This window comes from Oncorhynchus keta, unplaced genomic scaffold (genome assembly GCF_023373465.1).
Source record: "Oncorhynchus keta strain PuntledgeMale-10-30-2019 unplaced genomic scaffold, Oket_V2 Un_scaffold_7666_pilon_pilon, whole genome shotgun sequence".
In the NCBI taxonomy this organism is placed as follows: domain Eukaryota; kingdom Metazoa; phylum Chordata; class Actinopteri; order Salmoniformes; family Salmonidae; genus Oncorhynchus; species Oncorhynchus keta.
The window spans coordinates 22,501-39,643 of record NW_026290997.1 but is presented as its reverse complement, the minus strand read 5'-3'; the positions used below and the strand labels follow the sequence as shown (position 1 = coordinate 39,643).

Here is a 17,143-nt window from a genome sequence, read left to right as displayed (position 1 = left end):
GGTACAAGGACCACTAGTTCTTTAACAGGCATTCTCTCTGAGCCTCTTTACTGTGTTGCCACCATGCTCGATGCTAGGTACAAGGACCAGCTACTTCTTTAACAGGCATTCTCTCTGAGCCTCTTTACTGTGTTGCCACCATGCTCGATGCTAGGTACAAGGACCAGCTACTTCTTTAACAGGCATTCTCTCTGAGCCTCTTTACTGTGTTGCCACCATGCTCGATGCTAGGTACAAGGACCACTACTTCTTTAACAGGCATTCTCTCTGAGCCTCTTTACTGTGTTGCCACCATGCTCGATGCTAGGTACAAGGACCACTAGTTCTTTAACAGGCATTCTCTCTGAGCCTCTTTACTGTGTTGCCACCATGCTCGATGCTAGGTACAAGGACCAGCTACTTCTTTAACAGGCATTCTCTCTGAGCCTCTTTACTGTGTTGCCACCATGCTCGATGCTAGGTACAAGGACCACTACTTCTTTAACAGGCATTCTCTCTGAGCCTCTTTACTGTGTTGCCACCATGCTCGATGCTAGGTACAAGGACCAGCTACTTCTTTAACAGACATTCTCTCTGAGCCTCTTTACTGTGTTGCCACCATGCTCGATGCTAGGTACAAGGACCTTCTTTAACAGCTACTTCTTTAACAGGCCTCTTTACTGTGTCGCCACCATGCTCGATGCTAGGTACAAGGACCAGCTACTTCTTTAACAGGCATTCTCTCTGAGCCTCTTTACTGTGTCGCCACCATGCTCGATGCTAGGTACAAGACCAGCTACTTCTTTAACAGGCATTCTCTCTGAGCCTCTTTACTGTGTCGCCACCATGCTCGATGCTAGGTACAAGACCAGCTACTTCTTTAACAGGCATTCTCTCTGAGCCTCTTTACTGTGTCGCCACCATGCTCGATGCTAGGTACAAGGACCACTACTTCTTTAACAGGCATTCTCTCTGAGCCTCTTTACTGTGTTGCCACCATGCTCGATGCTAGGTACAAGACCAGCTACTTCTTTAACAGGCATTCTCTCTGAGCCTCTTTACTGTGTTGCCACCATGCTCGATGCTAGGTACAAGGACCAGCTACTTCTTTAACAGGCATTCTCTCTGAGCCTCTTTACTGTGTCGCCACCATGCTCGATGCTAGGTACAAGGACCAGCTACTTCTTTAACAGACATTCTCTCTGAGCCTCTTTACTGTGTCGCCACCATGCTCGATGCTAGGTACAAGGACCAGCTACTTCTTTAACAGGCATTCTCTCTGAGCCTCTTTACTGTGTTGCCACCATGCTCGATGCTAGGTACAAGGACCACTAGTTCTTTAACAGGCATTCTCTCTGAGCCTCTTTACTGTGTCGCCACCATGCTCGATGCTAGGTACAAGGACCACTAGTTCTTTAACAGGCATTCTCTCTGAGCCTCTTTACTGTGTTGCCACCATGCTCGATGCTAGGTACAAGGACCACTAGTTCTTTAACAGGCATTCTCTCTGAGCCTCTTTACTGTGTTGCCACCATGCTCGATGCTCGGTACTTCGATGCAGACAGGAAACAGGGTTTACGTGAAATGTTACATACACAGCTGGATAACATGGAAACAGACACAGTGACATGATGAAATCCTGGTTGAGAATGAAATGACTGAACAAAACAGCACAGCAAGTAAGTAAAATAAATAGGTTTTGATAATGTTTTACTGGTAATGGGGACATGCTTAAATGCCCCCCCCAAAAAAACTTTTTTTGCTGTGTGTAAACCATTTAACTACTAGAATGCTGAAAAGGCCACTAACATTTTTTTATATCGGTTTCGGGTTTTTGGCAAGGAAAATATTATATATCAGTATCGGCCATTTCAAAATGTAATATCGGTGCATCCCTACTACCAATCTATACATAGTGTGCAAAAGGTACCAATCAAGGGCCCTTTTCCTAGGGACAGTTCCTATTGAACATGCTTTTATGTCCACGATTTAGCATCCCGTAATGTATACAGGCAATCCTCATATTTGTTCCCTTCACTTATAGGACAGTCCCGAGCTATTCCGCAACATATTGTAACGACTCTGGCTCAGCTCTATTAATATCAGGAGTTGGATGCAATAACGTTGGTTGATTTCAGTTTATTGACCTCAATGAATTGTTGTGACGATGACTATACAGTTTCCGTTTTGATGTTTACAGGTAAATGTGAGTAGGACGCCATCTTGTGGAACAACGGGAAATGTCCTCCAGGAAACTTGACGGTTTGAGTGACGCGGAATGACGTACAACACAAGGTCAAAGTTTACACGTGCAACGTCACGATAGGAACACAGTTGGAACGTCAGCTTCCAAAGAAAACATACAGTTCTGCGTAAAATGTGCTTGTGTTCACGTTTAATTCAGCGGTTTTAATTAAACAGGATACAATGCAGATGCTTTGAATGCATATCGAGCCGTACAGTAGTAGTTGGTCACGTTTTAAACTTTGAGTTACGAATTTGCAGCGGAGCTAGTGAGCTAACGTTGGTTTGCGAGACATGGATCCGCTAGACATAGTAATGGACGAAGTGGCGTTGGAGGGACTGGACGGGGTTACCATCCTCTCTCTGTGGATTCGGTTGGAAAAGAGGAACCCCGCTTTCCCACGGAATCTAGACCCGTGTACTAAAGAGTTCATTTGGAAATCCTTGGTCTCGAACCACGAAGTCGACTTCTTCGAGCTGCCGCAAGAGAGAGCGGATGTCGTGCTCGTCGACCGGTAGGTTGGAGTTGTCTTACGCGTCGATCACACGTACAGTGTCAGTACGAAAAAATGGGACGGAGCATCATCTGGATATGTGTGCAACAAAAGTTCAACAATTGCATAATGCTACCATTTCTGTCAAGCCGTCTACGCGTACAGTTTGACGCACACTTTAGATAAATCCAACGTACGTACCACACATAACGCACTACAACGCAATGTTGCAAGGCAAACGCAGCGTTACATTGGAATGAATGTACTTCTTCTGGTCGACCAAAATGCATTGACACTGTCAGCGTGATCGAGCCGTCACTTGTCTAGCTACGTTCAAAACAAATGAGAAATTGGAGAGAACTAGCTCCAACTACAAAAATGTGTTTTGAACTTGGATTTCCCAGTTCCCAACATCAGTCCTGCTATACATTTTCCCTATGTCGTACATTTGTAGCGTTATGGCATTGTTTGATAGCCTATGAATTTGAAACAAAATATCTAACTAGCTAGTAAAATCATTCTGACACTAAAATCAAGCTGACACTACTAACTAGTTAACTAACCTTGATGGCTGAATATCTAGTGCCAAATGTTCAATCAGCTGCGTGCAAGTTGCCAACGCCACTGTCCCTCTCCATCCCGTATGTCTGTTCTTCAGATTTGCAGACATAGATCCAGACACAGGGATTCAGGAAGCATCCCATTGGGACAGAGTGGACTCCTACCCTGTCCAGATCTTATTGGAGGATAAGAGTGGAATCCAGGGCTCGTGTGTCTTCTTCAAGGAGAGGAGAAACGTCACCCCAATCATCCGCACCACCAACCTGACGCCATGTGTAATGTTAGAGGACGCCTTCAAAAGGTGTGTGTGTGTGTGTGTGTGTGTGTGTGTGTGTGTGTGTGTGTGTGTGTGTGTGTGTGTGTGTGTGTGTGTGTGTGTGTGAATTCAAGATGGGGCGGCAGGGTAGCCTAGTGGTTAGAGCGTTGGACTAGTAACCGGAAGGTTGCAAGTTCAAACCCCCGAGCTGACACGGTACAAATCTGTCGTTCTGCCCCTGAACAGGCAGTTAACCCACTGTTCATAGGCCGTCATTGAAAATAAGAATTTGTTCTTAACTGACTTGCCTAGTTAAATAAAGGTAAAATAAAAAAGATATCTCTAACACATTCATATCCAGCTGGTCCCAATTCCTCCACCTCTCCTTGGCTGTTACTCAGGCTGTTATGTTTCGGCTGTAATCAAGAAGTTTGATCTTAACAAGTTAGCAAACACATAGCTGGATCCCTGAGCTGGATCTAATTTGACACTTATATAGTTATACTTCGTTATCGTTATAAGCCGTGGCGGAGCATGCGAGGCGATATTGAAAATCATACCATCGGTGTTTCGAAATGCCCCCGTATGCTAGATAAACGGTATATCGCCCACTTCAATGTTTGTAGATCTGTAAGGTGGAAGCAATAAACTGGTGCACGTTGGTGTTGTAAACTGTGGTGTTGTAAACGGTGGTGCACGTTGGTGTTGTACGTTGGTTTATGTTTCAGCGTCAGAAATAGAAATGACTTCTATTTTAGCGCTTGGCCACGCAGACGCTGGTTGGTGCGCGAGCAGCACGGGTGCAATAATTAAATAACGTGTTTAAATGTATTTTGCGACGTGAGCTGTGTGGTCAGCATGTTTCATCAAGGGTTTAGGGCCAAGGGGGAGTGATATGGGACCGGCTGGTAACATTACATTAGCTGGCCCGACTACAGAAAGTCATAGACCCAACTGATAACCTCTCCTCCAGGTAGAATCAATCCACAACTTGTCATCAACTAGTCAGGTAGATACTCAGAACAGTCCTAAAACAACCCCTAACCCATGATGACCTCTCCTCCTCCAGGTGGGGGAGGAAGCTGGTAATGGTGGCCTCCCAGAGGTTAAGGTTCAGGGTGTTAATAGGTGACGGAGGAGACCCGGACTTGAAGCTGACTGACCACTCATACTGTATCCTGGAGAGGGTGGGGAGGGCCCGCTGGCAGGGAGAGCTACAGAGAGACCTGCACTCCTGCTCATTCAAGTAGGAAAAAACACATCTCTACCTATTTAGCTACAGGGAGACCTGCACTCCTGCTCATTCAAGTAGCAAAACACATCTCTACCTCTTTAGCTACTCCTGCTCATTCAAGTAGGAAAAAACATCTCTACCTCTTTAGCTACTGAGAGACCTGCACTCCTGCTCATTCAAGTAGAAAAACACATCTCTACCTCCTTTAGCTACCGAGAGACCTGTACTCCTGCTTATTCAAGTCGGAAAACACATCTCTACCTCTTTAGCTACTGAGAGACCTGTACTCCTGCTCATTCAAGTAGGAAAACACATCTCTACCTCTTTAGCTACTGAGAGACCTGTACTCCTGCTCATTCAAGTAGGAAAACACATCTCTACCTCTTTAGCTACTGAGAGACCTGCACTCCTGCTCATTCAAGTAGCTGGCTTGACAGGAAAACCACAGTGATCTCCTCTATCTCTTTAGTGTTTATGTACCAGCATGCTCTCTGTCACTTTCTCATCTCTGCAAAGTTGCTGGAATACCACTTATTGTCTGTTCTGTTTGGTCACACTATGTAATAAGCTGTGTTGTGATTGGTGCAGGACGGACGCGAGGAAGATGCACTACTTGAGGAAGTCTCTGACACAGAATGATCTGATCACCATGCAGTCTCATGTCCTCAGACTGGCCAGCGGAGCACAGCAACACTCCATACTGCTCCTACTCAAACGCTTCCACGTAGACCGGTCAGTACACACTCTCTAACCTGATTTCCTCTCTAACCTGATTCAGTTCTAAACCTGATTCAGTTCTAAACCTGATTCACTCTCTAACCTGATTCAGTTCTAAACCTGATTCAGTTCTAAACCTGATTCAGTTCTAAACCTGATTCAGTTCTAAACCTGATTCAGTTCTAAACCTGATTCACTCTCTAACCTGATTCAGTTCTAAACCTGATTCAGTTCTAAACCTGATTCACTCTCTAACCTGATTCACTCTCTAACCTGATTCAGTTCTAAACCTGATTCAGTTCTAAACCTGATTCACTCTCTAACCTGATTCAGTTCTAAACCTGATTTACTTTCTAACCTGATTCAGTTCTAAACCTGATTTACTTTCTAACCTGATTCAGTTCTAAACCTGATTTACTCTCTTACCTGATTCAGTTCTAAACCTGATTCAGTTCTAAACCTGATTCAGTTCTAAACCTGATTCAGTTCTAACCTGATTCAGTTCTAAACCTGATTCACTCTCTAACCTGATTCAGTTCTAACCTGATTCACTCTCTAACCTGATTCACTCTCTAACCTGATTCAATTCTAAACATGATTCACTCTCTAACCTGATTCAGTTCTAAACCTGATTCAATTCAAGGGCTTTATTGGCATGGAAAACATATGTTTACATTTCCAAAGCAAGTGAAGTCGATCATTTTTATTGTTTATTTCACTTTTGTTTATTAACTGTAAACAATACACTCACAGAAGTTCCAAAAGAATAAAGATATTTCAAATGTTGTAATGATGTACAAATGGTTAAAGTACAAAAGGGAAAATAAATAAACATAAATATGGATTGTATTTACTAGAGGTTGACCGATTTATGATTTTTCAACACCGATGCCGATTATTCGGAGGACCAAAAAAAGCCGATGTCGAGTCTTTGGCTATGCCGGATTAAGTGATATGACATGCTATTCTATAAAATAACTTCTCCGTAATTAATATTACCTGATTGAGCTAATCATATAAATGTAATTAACTAGAGAGTCAGGGCACCACAAAATAATATTTATAGAGCTGTTATCTTCCGAATAAACTCTGAAAGACCTAGTAATGTTTTACATCAATAGCAGTCAATATTAATCGTCATCTTAATTCAGTCTCATCTGAAAGTTTTAAATTCTTGGTTATCTGCACGAACCCTGGCACACAAGTTGAATCGGCAATACAAAATTGGGTTGAATTATTTATTTACTAAATACCTAACTAATCACACAGAATTACACATACACATAATTAAATCATAACTTTATTACAAATTACGTCATGAAGGAAAACGTCCCTAGTGGGCGGAACAGATATGACAGCTTGTTACACAAAGGAAAAGGGGCTGGGTTTGAGTGAAAGAGCAGGAAGACTGAGGAACAAAGGGAGAAGCTGTGCTATCGTAAATACAGTATCTTATGCATTCTAAATTACCGCCCATTTGGAAAAGGAAAATGCAATAAATATTTACTCTGAGCTGCGCTTCGGTAGGTTGGTGGTAGATGGAAGGCCGTGTTGCCCAACCGAGTCCTTTGAAGAATGTCTCTGGTTGTCAATTGGACACGTTGTAGTGACGTCGTTGGGTGATAGACGGGAAACTCTGTCAGTTCCTTCCTAACTCTCGTTTGCATCTGCTGTTGCTAACTCAACGACAATGACAATTACAACAATACTGAATGAACACTTATTTTAACTTAATATAATACATCAATAAAATCAATTTATCCTCAAATAAATAAATGTTCAATTTGGTTTAAATAATGCAAAAACAAAGTGTTGGAGAAGAAAGTAAAAGTGTGCCATGTAAGAAAGCTAAAGTTTAATCAAATCAAATCAAAATCAAATTTTATTTGTCACATACACATGGTTAGCAGATGTTAATGCGAGTGTAGCGAAATGCTTGTGCTTCTAGTTCCGACAATGCAGTGATAACCAACAAGTAATCTAACTAACAATTCCGAAACTACTGTCTTATACACAGTGTAAGGGGATAAAGAATATGTACATAAGGATATATGAATGAGTGATGGTACAGAGCAGCATACAGTAGATGGTATCGAGTACAGTATATACATATGAGATGAGTATGAATGAGTTTAAGTTCCAAAACTACTGTCTTATACACAGTGTAAGGGGATAAAGAATATGTACATAAGGATATATGAATGAGTTTGAGTTCCTTGCTCAGAACATGACAACATATGAAAGCTGGTGGTTCCTTTTAACATGAGTCTTCAAAATTCCCAGGTAAGAAGTTTCAGGTTGTAGTTATTATAGGAATTATAGGACTATTTCTCTCTCTACGATTTGTATTTCATATACCTTTTGAATATTGGATGTTCTTATAGGCACTTTAGTATTGCCTGTGTAATCAACTAGTCAGGTAGATACTAAGAATGGTCCTATAGGAATATAGGAGTTTATCAAAATTGGGTTTGTTTTCGAATTCTTTGTGGGTCTGTGTAATCTGAGGGAAATATGTCTCTCTAATATGGTCATACATTGGGCAGGAGGTTAGGAAGTGCAGCTCAGTTTCCACCTCATTTTGTGGGCAGTGAGCACATAGCCTGTCTTCTCTTGAGAGCCATGTCTGCCTACGGTGACCTTTCTCAATTGCAAGGCTATGCTCACTGAGTCTGTACATAATCAAAGCTTTCCTTAATTTTGGGTCAGCCACAGTGGTCAGGTATTCTGCCACTGTGTACTCTCTGTGTAGGGCCAAATAGCATTCTAGTTTGCACTGTTTTTTTGTTAATTTTTTCCAATGTGTCAAGTAATTATCTTTTTGTTTTCTCATGATTTGGTTGGGTCTCTCTCTCTCTCCAGGCGTAGTAAGTATGATATCCTGATGGAGTTGACCTCTAACCTCCTGTCAGAGGCGCCCAACCACACAGCCTCCATGATCACACTACGAGACCAACTGGTGAGACCTCTGTGTTCCAGTCAACATTGCATCGTTGAGCGGACCTTGTATGTGTGTACCAGGACATGCAGTGTGTGGTTAGAGAGTGTGTATCAGGACAGTGTGTATCAGGACAGTGTGAGGTTAGTGTGTATCAGGACAGTGTGTGGTTAGAGAGTGTGTATCAGGACAGTGTGTGTATCAGGACAGTGTGAGGTTAGTGTGTATCAGGACAGTGTGTGGTTAGAGAGTGTGTATCAGGACAGTGTGAGGTTAGAGTGTATATCAGGACAGTGTGAGGTTAGACAGGACAGTGTGTAGAGAGTGTGTATCAGGACAGTGTGTGGTTAGAGAGTGTGTATCAGGACAGTGTGTGGTTAGAGAGTGTGTATCAGGACAGTGTGAGGTTAGAGAGTGTGTATCAGGACAGTGTGAGGTTAGAGAGTGTGTATCAGGACAGTGTGTAGGTTAGAGAGTGTGTATCAGGACAGTGTGTGGTTAGAGAGTGTGTATCAGGACAGTGTGAGGTTAGAGAGTGTGTATCAGGACAGTGTGTGGTTAGAGAGTGTGTATCAGGACAGTGTGTAGGTTAGGAGCGTGTGTATCAGGACAGTGTGTGGTTAGAGTGTGTATCAGGACAGTGTGTAAGGTTAGAGAGTGTGTATCAGGACAGTGTGTATCAGGACAGTGTGTGGTTAGAGAGTGTGTATCAGGACAGTGTGAGGTTAGAGTGTGTATCAGCAGTGTGTAGGTTAGAGAGTGTGTATCAGCAGTGTGTGGTTAGGAGTGTGTATCAGGACAGTGTGTATCAGGACAGTGTGTGGTTAGAGTGTGTATCAGGACAGTGTGTGGTTAGAGAGTGTGTATCAGGACAGTGTGTGGTTAGAGAGTGTGTATCAGGACAGTGTGTGGTTAGAGAGTGTGTATCAGGACAGTGTGTATCAGGTGTAGGTTAGAGAGTGTATCAGGACAGTGTGTATCAGTTAGAGAGTGTGTATCAGGACAGTGTGTGGTTAGAGAGTGTGTATCAGGACAGTGTGTATTAGGACAGTGTGAGGTTAGGACAGTGTGTATCAGGACAGTGTGTATCAGGACAGTGTGAGGTTAGAGTGTGTATCAGGACAGTGTGGTTAGAGAGTATCAGGACAGTGTGAGGTTAGGAGTGTGTATCAGGACAGTGTGTATCAGGACAGTGTGTGGTTAGAGAGTGTGTATCAGGACAGTGTGTATCAGGACAGTGTGTAGGACAGGAGAGTGTGTATCAGGACAGTGTGTATCAGGTGTGTGGTTACAGTGTGTATCAGGACAGTGTGAGGTTAGAGAGTGTGTATCAGGACAGTGTGTCAGGACAGGACAGGACAGTGTGTATCAGGACAGTGTGTATCAGGACAGTGTGTGGTTAGAGAGTGTGTATCAGGACAGTGTGTATCAGGAGGGTGTATCAGGACAGGGTGTGGTTAGGAGTGTGTATCAGGACAGGGTGTATCAGGACAGTGTGTATCAGGACAGTGTGTATCAGGACAGTGTGTGGTTAGAGAGTGTGTATCAGGACAGTGTGTATCAGGACAGTGTGTATCAGGACAGTGTGTATCAGGACAGGGTGTATCAGGACAGTGTGTATCAGGACAGTGTGAGGTTAGACAGTGTGTATCAGGACAGTGTGTATCAGGACAGTGTGTATCAGGACAGTGTGTATTAGGAGAGTGTGTATCAGGACAGTGTGTATCAGGACAGTGTGAGGTTAGAGAGTGTGTATCAGGACAGTGTGTATCAGGACAGTGTGAGGTTAGAGAGTGTGTATCAGGACAGTGTGTATCAGGTGTGAGGTGTATCAGGACAGTGTGTATCAGGACAGTGTGAGGTTAGGAGTGTGTATCAGGACAGTGTGTATCAGGACAGTGTGTATCAGGACAGTGTGTATCAGGACAGTGTGAGGTTAGGACAGTGTGTATCAGGACAGTGTGTATCAGTGACAGGTTAGAGTGTGTATCAGGACAGTGTGTATCAGGACAGTGTGTGGTTAGAGAGTGTGTATCAGGACAGTGTGTATCAGCAGTGTGTAGGACAGTGTGAGGTTAGAGAGTGTGTATCAGGACAGTGTGTTATGTGTATCAGGACAGTGTGTATCAGTTACAGTGTGTATCAGGACAGTGTGAGGTTAGAGAGTGTGTATCAGGACAGTGTGTTAGATCAGGACAGTGTGTATCAGGACAGTGTGAGGTTAGAGAGTGTGTATCAGGACAGTGTGTATCAGGACAGTGTTAGATCAGGACAGTGTGTATCAGGACAGTGTGTATCAGGACAGTGTGTATCAGGACAGTGTGTAGGTTAGAGTGTATCAGGACAGTGTGTATCAGGACAGTGTGTATCAGGACAGTGTGGGTTAGAGAGTGTATCAGGACAGTGTGTATCAGGACAGTGTGTATCAGGACAGTGTGTAGGTCAGGACAGTGTGTGGTTAGGACAGTGTGTGTGTGTATCAGCAGTGTGTGGTTAGAGAGTGTGTATCAGGACAGTGTGTATCAGGACAGTGTGTGGTTAGAGAGTGTGTATCAGGACAGTGTGTATTAGAGAGTGTGTATCAGGACAGTGTGTAGACAGTGTGTATCAGGACAGTGTGTATCAGGACAGTGTGTATCAGGACAGTGTGAGGTTAGAGAGTGTATCAGGACAGTGTGTATCAGGACAGAGTGTATCAGGACAGTGTGTATCAGGACAGTGTGTATCAGGACAGTGTGTATCAGGACAGTGTGAGGTTAGAGAGTGTGTATCAGGACAGTGTGTATCAGGACAGTGTGTGTATCAGGACAGTGTGTATCAGGACAGTGTGTATCAGGACAGGGTGTATCAGGACAGTGTGTATCAGGACAGTGTGTATCAGGACAGTGTATCAGGACAGTGTGTATCAGGACAGCGTGTATCAGGACAGTGTGTATCAGGACAGTGTGTGTTCAGGACAGCGTGTATCAGGACAGGGTGTATCAGTGTGTTTGTATCTCTGCAGGAGTATCAGTGAGTGTGAGGACCTTCAGAGCGTATGTATCAGTACATGTGTAGCAGCCAAACTGGTCAAGTGTGTATTAGGACCAGTTGAACACCTCAACCCTACAGTAGGCCCCAGTGATAGCAGGAGAGGTTCAGAGTGTGTACCAGGACAGTGTGTATCAGGACCCTACAGTGGTCCCTTAGTGATGTATCAGGACAGTGTGAGGTAGAGTGTATCCAGTAGGGACAGTGTGACTTACCTCAACCCTACAGTGTGAGGTCCCTGTGATCAGGACAGTGAGAGGTATGTATCAGGACAGTGTGAGTTACTATCGGCAACCCTACAGTAGGCCCCTGTGATACCAGGAGAGGTATGTATCAGGACAGTGTGAGGTTAGTACCTCAACAGGACAGTGGTCCCTCAGAGTGTACCAGGAGAGGTAGACAGTGTGTACCAGGACAGTGTGAGGTCACTACCTCAGGACCCTGTGTAGTAGGCCCCTGTGATACCAGGAGAGGACATGTATCAGGACAGTGTGTCACTACCTCAACCCTGCAGTAGGTCCCTGTGATACCAGGAGTGGTATGTACCCTACAGGACCTCAACCCTGTATCAGGACAGGCCCCTGTGATAGGACAGGAGTGGTATCAGGACAGTGGTGTCACTACCTCAACCCTACAGTAGGTCCCTGTGATACCAGGAGAGGTATGTATCAGGACACCTCACTGTGTATCAACCCTACAGTAGGTCCCTGTGATACCAGGAGAGGTATGTACCCTACACACTACACTACCTCAGGACCCTGCAGTAGGACCCTGTGATACCAGGAGAGGTATGTATCACACACTACCTCACTACCTCAACCCTACAGTAGGTCAGTGGTGATACCAGGAGAGTATGTACCCTACACACTACCTCAACCCTACAGTAGGTCCCTGTGATACCAGGAGAGGTATGTACCCTACACACTACCTCACTACCTCAACCCTACAGTAGGCCCCTGTGATACCAGGAGAGGTATGTACCCTACACACTGTGTTCACTACCTCAACCCTACAGTAGGCCCCTGTGATACCAGGAGAGGTATGTACCCTACACACTACCTCACTACCTCAACCCTACAGTAGGCCCCCAGGAGAGGTATGTACCCTACACACTACCTCAACCCTACAGTAGGTCCCTGTGATACCAGGAGAGGTATGTACCCTACACACTACCTCAACCCTACAGTAGGTCCCTGTGATACCAGGAGAGGTATGTACCCTACACACTACCTCACTACCTCAACCCTACAGTAGGCCCCTGTGATACCAGGAGAGGTATGTACCCTACACACTACCTCACTACCTCAACCCTACAGTAGGCCCCTGTGATACCAGGAGAGGTATGTACCCTACACACTACCTCACTACCTCAACCCTACAGTAGGCCCCTGTGATACCAGGAGAGGTATGTACCCTACACACTACCTCACTACCTCAACCCTACAGTAGGCCCCTGTGATACCAGGAGAGGTATGTACCCTACACACTACCTCACTACCTCAACCCTACAGTAGGCTCCTGTGATACCAGGAGAGGTATGTACCCTACACACTACCTCAACCCTACAGTAGGCCCCTGTGATACCAGGAGAGGTATGTACCCTACACACTACCTCACTACCTCAACCCTACAGTAGGTCCCTGTGATACCAGGAGAGGTATGTACCCTACACACTACCTCACTACCTCAACCCTACAGTAGGCCCCTGTGATACCAGGAGAGGTATGTACCCTACACACTACCTCACTACCTCAACCCTACAGTAGGCCCCTGTGATACCAGGAGAGGTATGTACCCTACACACTACCTCACTACCTCAACCCTACAGTAGGCCCCTGTGATACCAGGAGAGGTATGTACCCTACACACTACCTCACTACCTCAACCCTACAGTAGGCCCCTGTGATACCAGGAGAGGTATGTACCCTACACACTACCTCACTACCTCAACCCTACAGTAGGCCCCTGTGATACCAGGAGAGGTATGTACCCTACACACTACCTCACTACCTCAACCCTACAGTAGGCCCTGTGATACCAGGAGAGGTATGTACCCTACACACTACCCTCAACCCTACAGTAGGCCCCTGTGATACCAGGAGAGGTATGTACCCTACACACTACCTCACTACCTCAACCCTACAGTAGGTCCCTGTGATACCAGGAGAGGTATGTACCCTACACACTACCTCACTACCTCAACCCTACAGTAGGCCCCTGTGATACCAGGAGAGGTATGTACCCTACACACTACCTCACTACCTCAACCCTACAGTAGGCCCCTGTGATACCAGGAGAGGTATGTACCCTACACACTACCTCACTACCTCAACCCTACAGTAGGCCCCTGTGATACCAGGAGAGGTATGTACCCTACACACTACCTCACTACCTCAACCCTACAGTAGGTCCCTGTGATACCAGGAGAGGTATGTACCCTACACACTACCTCACTACCTCAACCCTACAGTAGGCCCCTGTGATACCAGGAGAGGTATGTACCCTACACACTACCTCACTACCTCAACCCTACAGTAGGTCCCTGTGATACCAGGAGAGGTATGTACCCTACACACTACCTCAACCCTACAGTAGGCCCCTGTGATACCAGGAGAGGTATGTACCCTACACACTACCTCACTACCGCAACCCTACAGTAGGTCCCTGTGATACCAGGAGAGGTATGTACCCTACACACTACCTCACTACCTCAACCCTACAGTAGGCCCCTGTGATACCAGGAGAGGTATGTACCCTACACACTACCTCACTACCTCAACCCTACAGTAGGTCCCTGTGATACCAGGAGAGGTATGTACCCTACACACTACCTCAACCCTACAGTAGGTCCCTGTGATACCAGGAGAGGTATGTACCCTACACACTACCTCACTACCTCAACCCTACAGTAGGCCCCTGTGATACCAGGAGAGGTATGTACCCTACACACTACCTCACTACCTCAACCCTACAGTAGGCCCCTGTGATACCAGGAGAGGTATGTACCCTACACACTACCTCACTACCTCAACCCTACAGTAGGCCCCTGTGATACCAGGAGAGGTATGTACCCTACACACTACCTCACTACCTCAACCCTACAGTAGGCCCCTGTGATACCAGGAGAGGTATGTACCCTACACACTACCTCACTACCTCAACCCTACAGTAGGCTCCTGTGATACCAGGAGAGGTATGTACCCTACACACTACCTACCTCAACCCTACAGTAGGCCCCTGTGATACCAGGAGAGGTATGTACCCTACACACTACCTCACTACCTCAACCCTACAGTAGGTCCCTGTGATACCAGGAGAGGTATGTACCCTACACACTACCTCACTACCTCAACCCTACAGTAGGCCCCTGTGATACCAGGAGAGGTATGTACCCTACACACTACCTCACTACCTCAACCCTACAGTAGGCCCTGTGATACCAGGAGAGGTATGTACCCTACACACTACCTCACTACCTCAACCCTACAGTAGGCCCCTGTGATACCAGGAGAGGTATGTACCCTACACACTACCTCACTACCTCAACCCTACAGTAGGCCCCTGTGATACCAGGAGAGGTATGTACCCTACACACTACCTCACTACCTCAACCCTACAGTAGGCCCCTGTGATACCAGGAGAGGTATGTACCCTACACACTACCTCACTACCTCAACCCTACAGTAGGCTCCTGTGATACCAGGAGGTATGTACCCTACCACTACACACTACCTCAACCCTACAGTAGGCCCCTGTGATACCAGGAGAGGTATGTACCCTACACACTACCTCACTACCTCAACCCTACAGTAGGTCCCTGTGATACCAGGAGAGTATGTACCCTACACACTACCTCACTACCGCAACCCTACAGTAGGCCCCTGTGATACCAGGAGAGGTATGTACCCTACACACTACCTCACTACCTCAACCCTACAGTAGGTCCCTGTGATACCAGGAGAGGTATGTACCCTACACACTACCTCACTACCTCAACCCTACAGTAGGTCCCTGTGATACCAGGAGAGGTATGTACCCTACACACTACCTCACTACCTGGTTCCTCAGACCCTAGTCTGAGTAGGTTCTCCTGTGACACCAGGAGAGGTATGGTTCCCTAGACACTAGTCTGACTACCTCCTAGACCCTACTGTAGGTCCCTGATACCAGGAGAGGTATGGTTCTCCTAGACACTAGTCTGACGGCTGGTTCTCCTAGACACTAGTCTGACGGCTGGTTCTCCTAGACACTAGTCTGACGGCTGGTTCTCCTAGACACTAGTCTGACGGCTGGTTCTCCTAGACACTAGTCTGACGGCTGGTTCTCCTGGACACTAGTCTGACGGCTGGTTCTCCTAGACACTAGTCTGACGGCTGGTTCTCCTAGACACTAGTCTGACGGCTGGTTCTCCTAGACACTAGTCTGACGGCTGGTTCTCCTAGACACTAGTCTGACGTCTGGTTCTCCTAGACACTAGTCTGACGGCTGGTTCTCCTAGACACTAGTCTGACGTCTGGTTCTCCTAGACACTAGTCTGACGTCTGGTTCTCCTAGACACTAGTCTGACGGCTGGTTCTCCTAGACACTAGTCTGACGGCTGGTTCTCCTAGACACTAGTCTGACGGCTGGTTCTCCTAGACACTAGTCTGACGTCTGGTTCTCCTAGACACTAGTCTGACGGCTGGTTCTCCTAGACACTAGTCTGACGGCTGGTTCTCCTAGACACTAGTCTGACGGCTGGTTCTCCTGGACACTAGTCTGACGGCTGGTTCTCCTAGACACTAGTCTGACGGCTGGTTCTCCTAGACACTAGTCTGACGGCTGGTTCTCCTAGACACTAGTCTGACGGCTGGTTCTCCTGGACACTAGTCTGACGGCTGGTTCTCCTAGACACTAGTCTGACGGCTGGTTCTCCTAGACACTAGTCTGACGGCTGGTTCTCCTAGACACTAGTCTGACGGCTGGTTCTCCTAGACACTAGTCTGACGGCTGGTTCTCCTAGACACTAGTCTGACGGCTGGTTCTCCTAGACACTAGTCTGACGGCTGGTTCTCCTAGACACTAGTCTGACGGCTGGTTCTCCTAGACACTAGTCTGACGTCTGGTTCTCCTGACACTAGTCTGACGGCTGGTTCTCCTGACACTAGTCTGACGGCTGGTTCTCCTAGACACTAGTCTGACGGCTGGTTCTCCTAGACACTAGTCTGACGGCTGGTTCTCCTAGACACTAGTCTGACGGCTGGTTCTCCTAGACACTAGTCTGACGGCTGGTTCTCCTAGACACTAGTCTGACGGCTGGTTCTCCTGGACACTAGTCTGACGGCTGGTTCTCCTAGACACTAGTCTGACGGCTGGTTCTCCTAGACACTAGTCTGACGGCTGGTTCTCCTAGACACTAGTCTGACGGCTGGTTCTCCTAGACACTAGTCTGACGGCTGGTTCTCCTAGACACTAGTCTGACGGCTGGTTCTCCTAGACACTAGTCTGACGGCTGGTTCTCCTAGACACTAGTCTGACGGCTGGTTCTCCTGGACACTAGTCTGACGGCTGGTTCTCCTAGACACTAGTCTGACGGCTGGTTCTCCTAGACACTAGTCTGACGGCTGGTTCTCCTAGACACTAGTCTGACGGCTGGTTCTCCTGGACACTAGTCTGACGGCTGGTTCTCCTAGACACTAGTCTGACGGCTG

The 17,143-nt window shown here is 46.4% G+C and overlaps 2 protein-coding genes across 2 annotated transcripts in view; both read left to right on the top strand.

Moving 5' to 3' along the window:
• The first annotated feature begins 2,267 nt into the window (after window positions 1–2,267).
• Window positions 2,268–8,694, top strand: LOC127929520 (general transcription factor 3C polypeptide 1-like). Its single transcript, XM_052517393.1, has 6 exons — window positions 2,268–2,738; window positions 3,376–3,579; window positions 4,604–4,780; window positions 5,357–5,500; window positions 8,348–8,444; window positions 8,671–8,694. Exons 1-6 carry the CDS (start codon window positions 2,518–2,520, stop codon window positions 8,692–8,694), a joined length of 867 nt encoding a protein of 288 aa, XP_052373353.1. The 5' UTR covers window positions 2,268–2,517.
• A 3,734-nt stretch (window positions 8,695–12,428) lies between these two features.
• Window positions 12,429–17,143, top strand: part of LOC127929522 (general transcription factor 3C polypeptide 1-like) — a 15,103-nt gene continuing 10,388 nt past the window's right edge. The window contains exon 1 of the mRNA XM_052517394.1: window positions 12,429–12,492. Coding sequence (XP_052373354.1) covers window positions 12,429–12,492 — 64 coding nt within the window. The remainder of the gene's footprint in view (window positions 12,493–17,143) is intronic.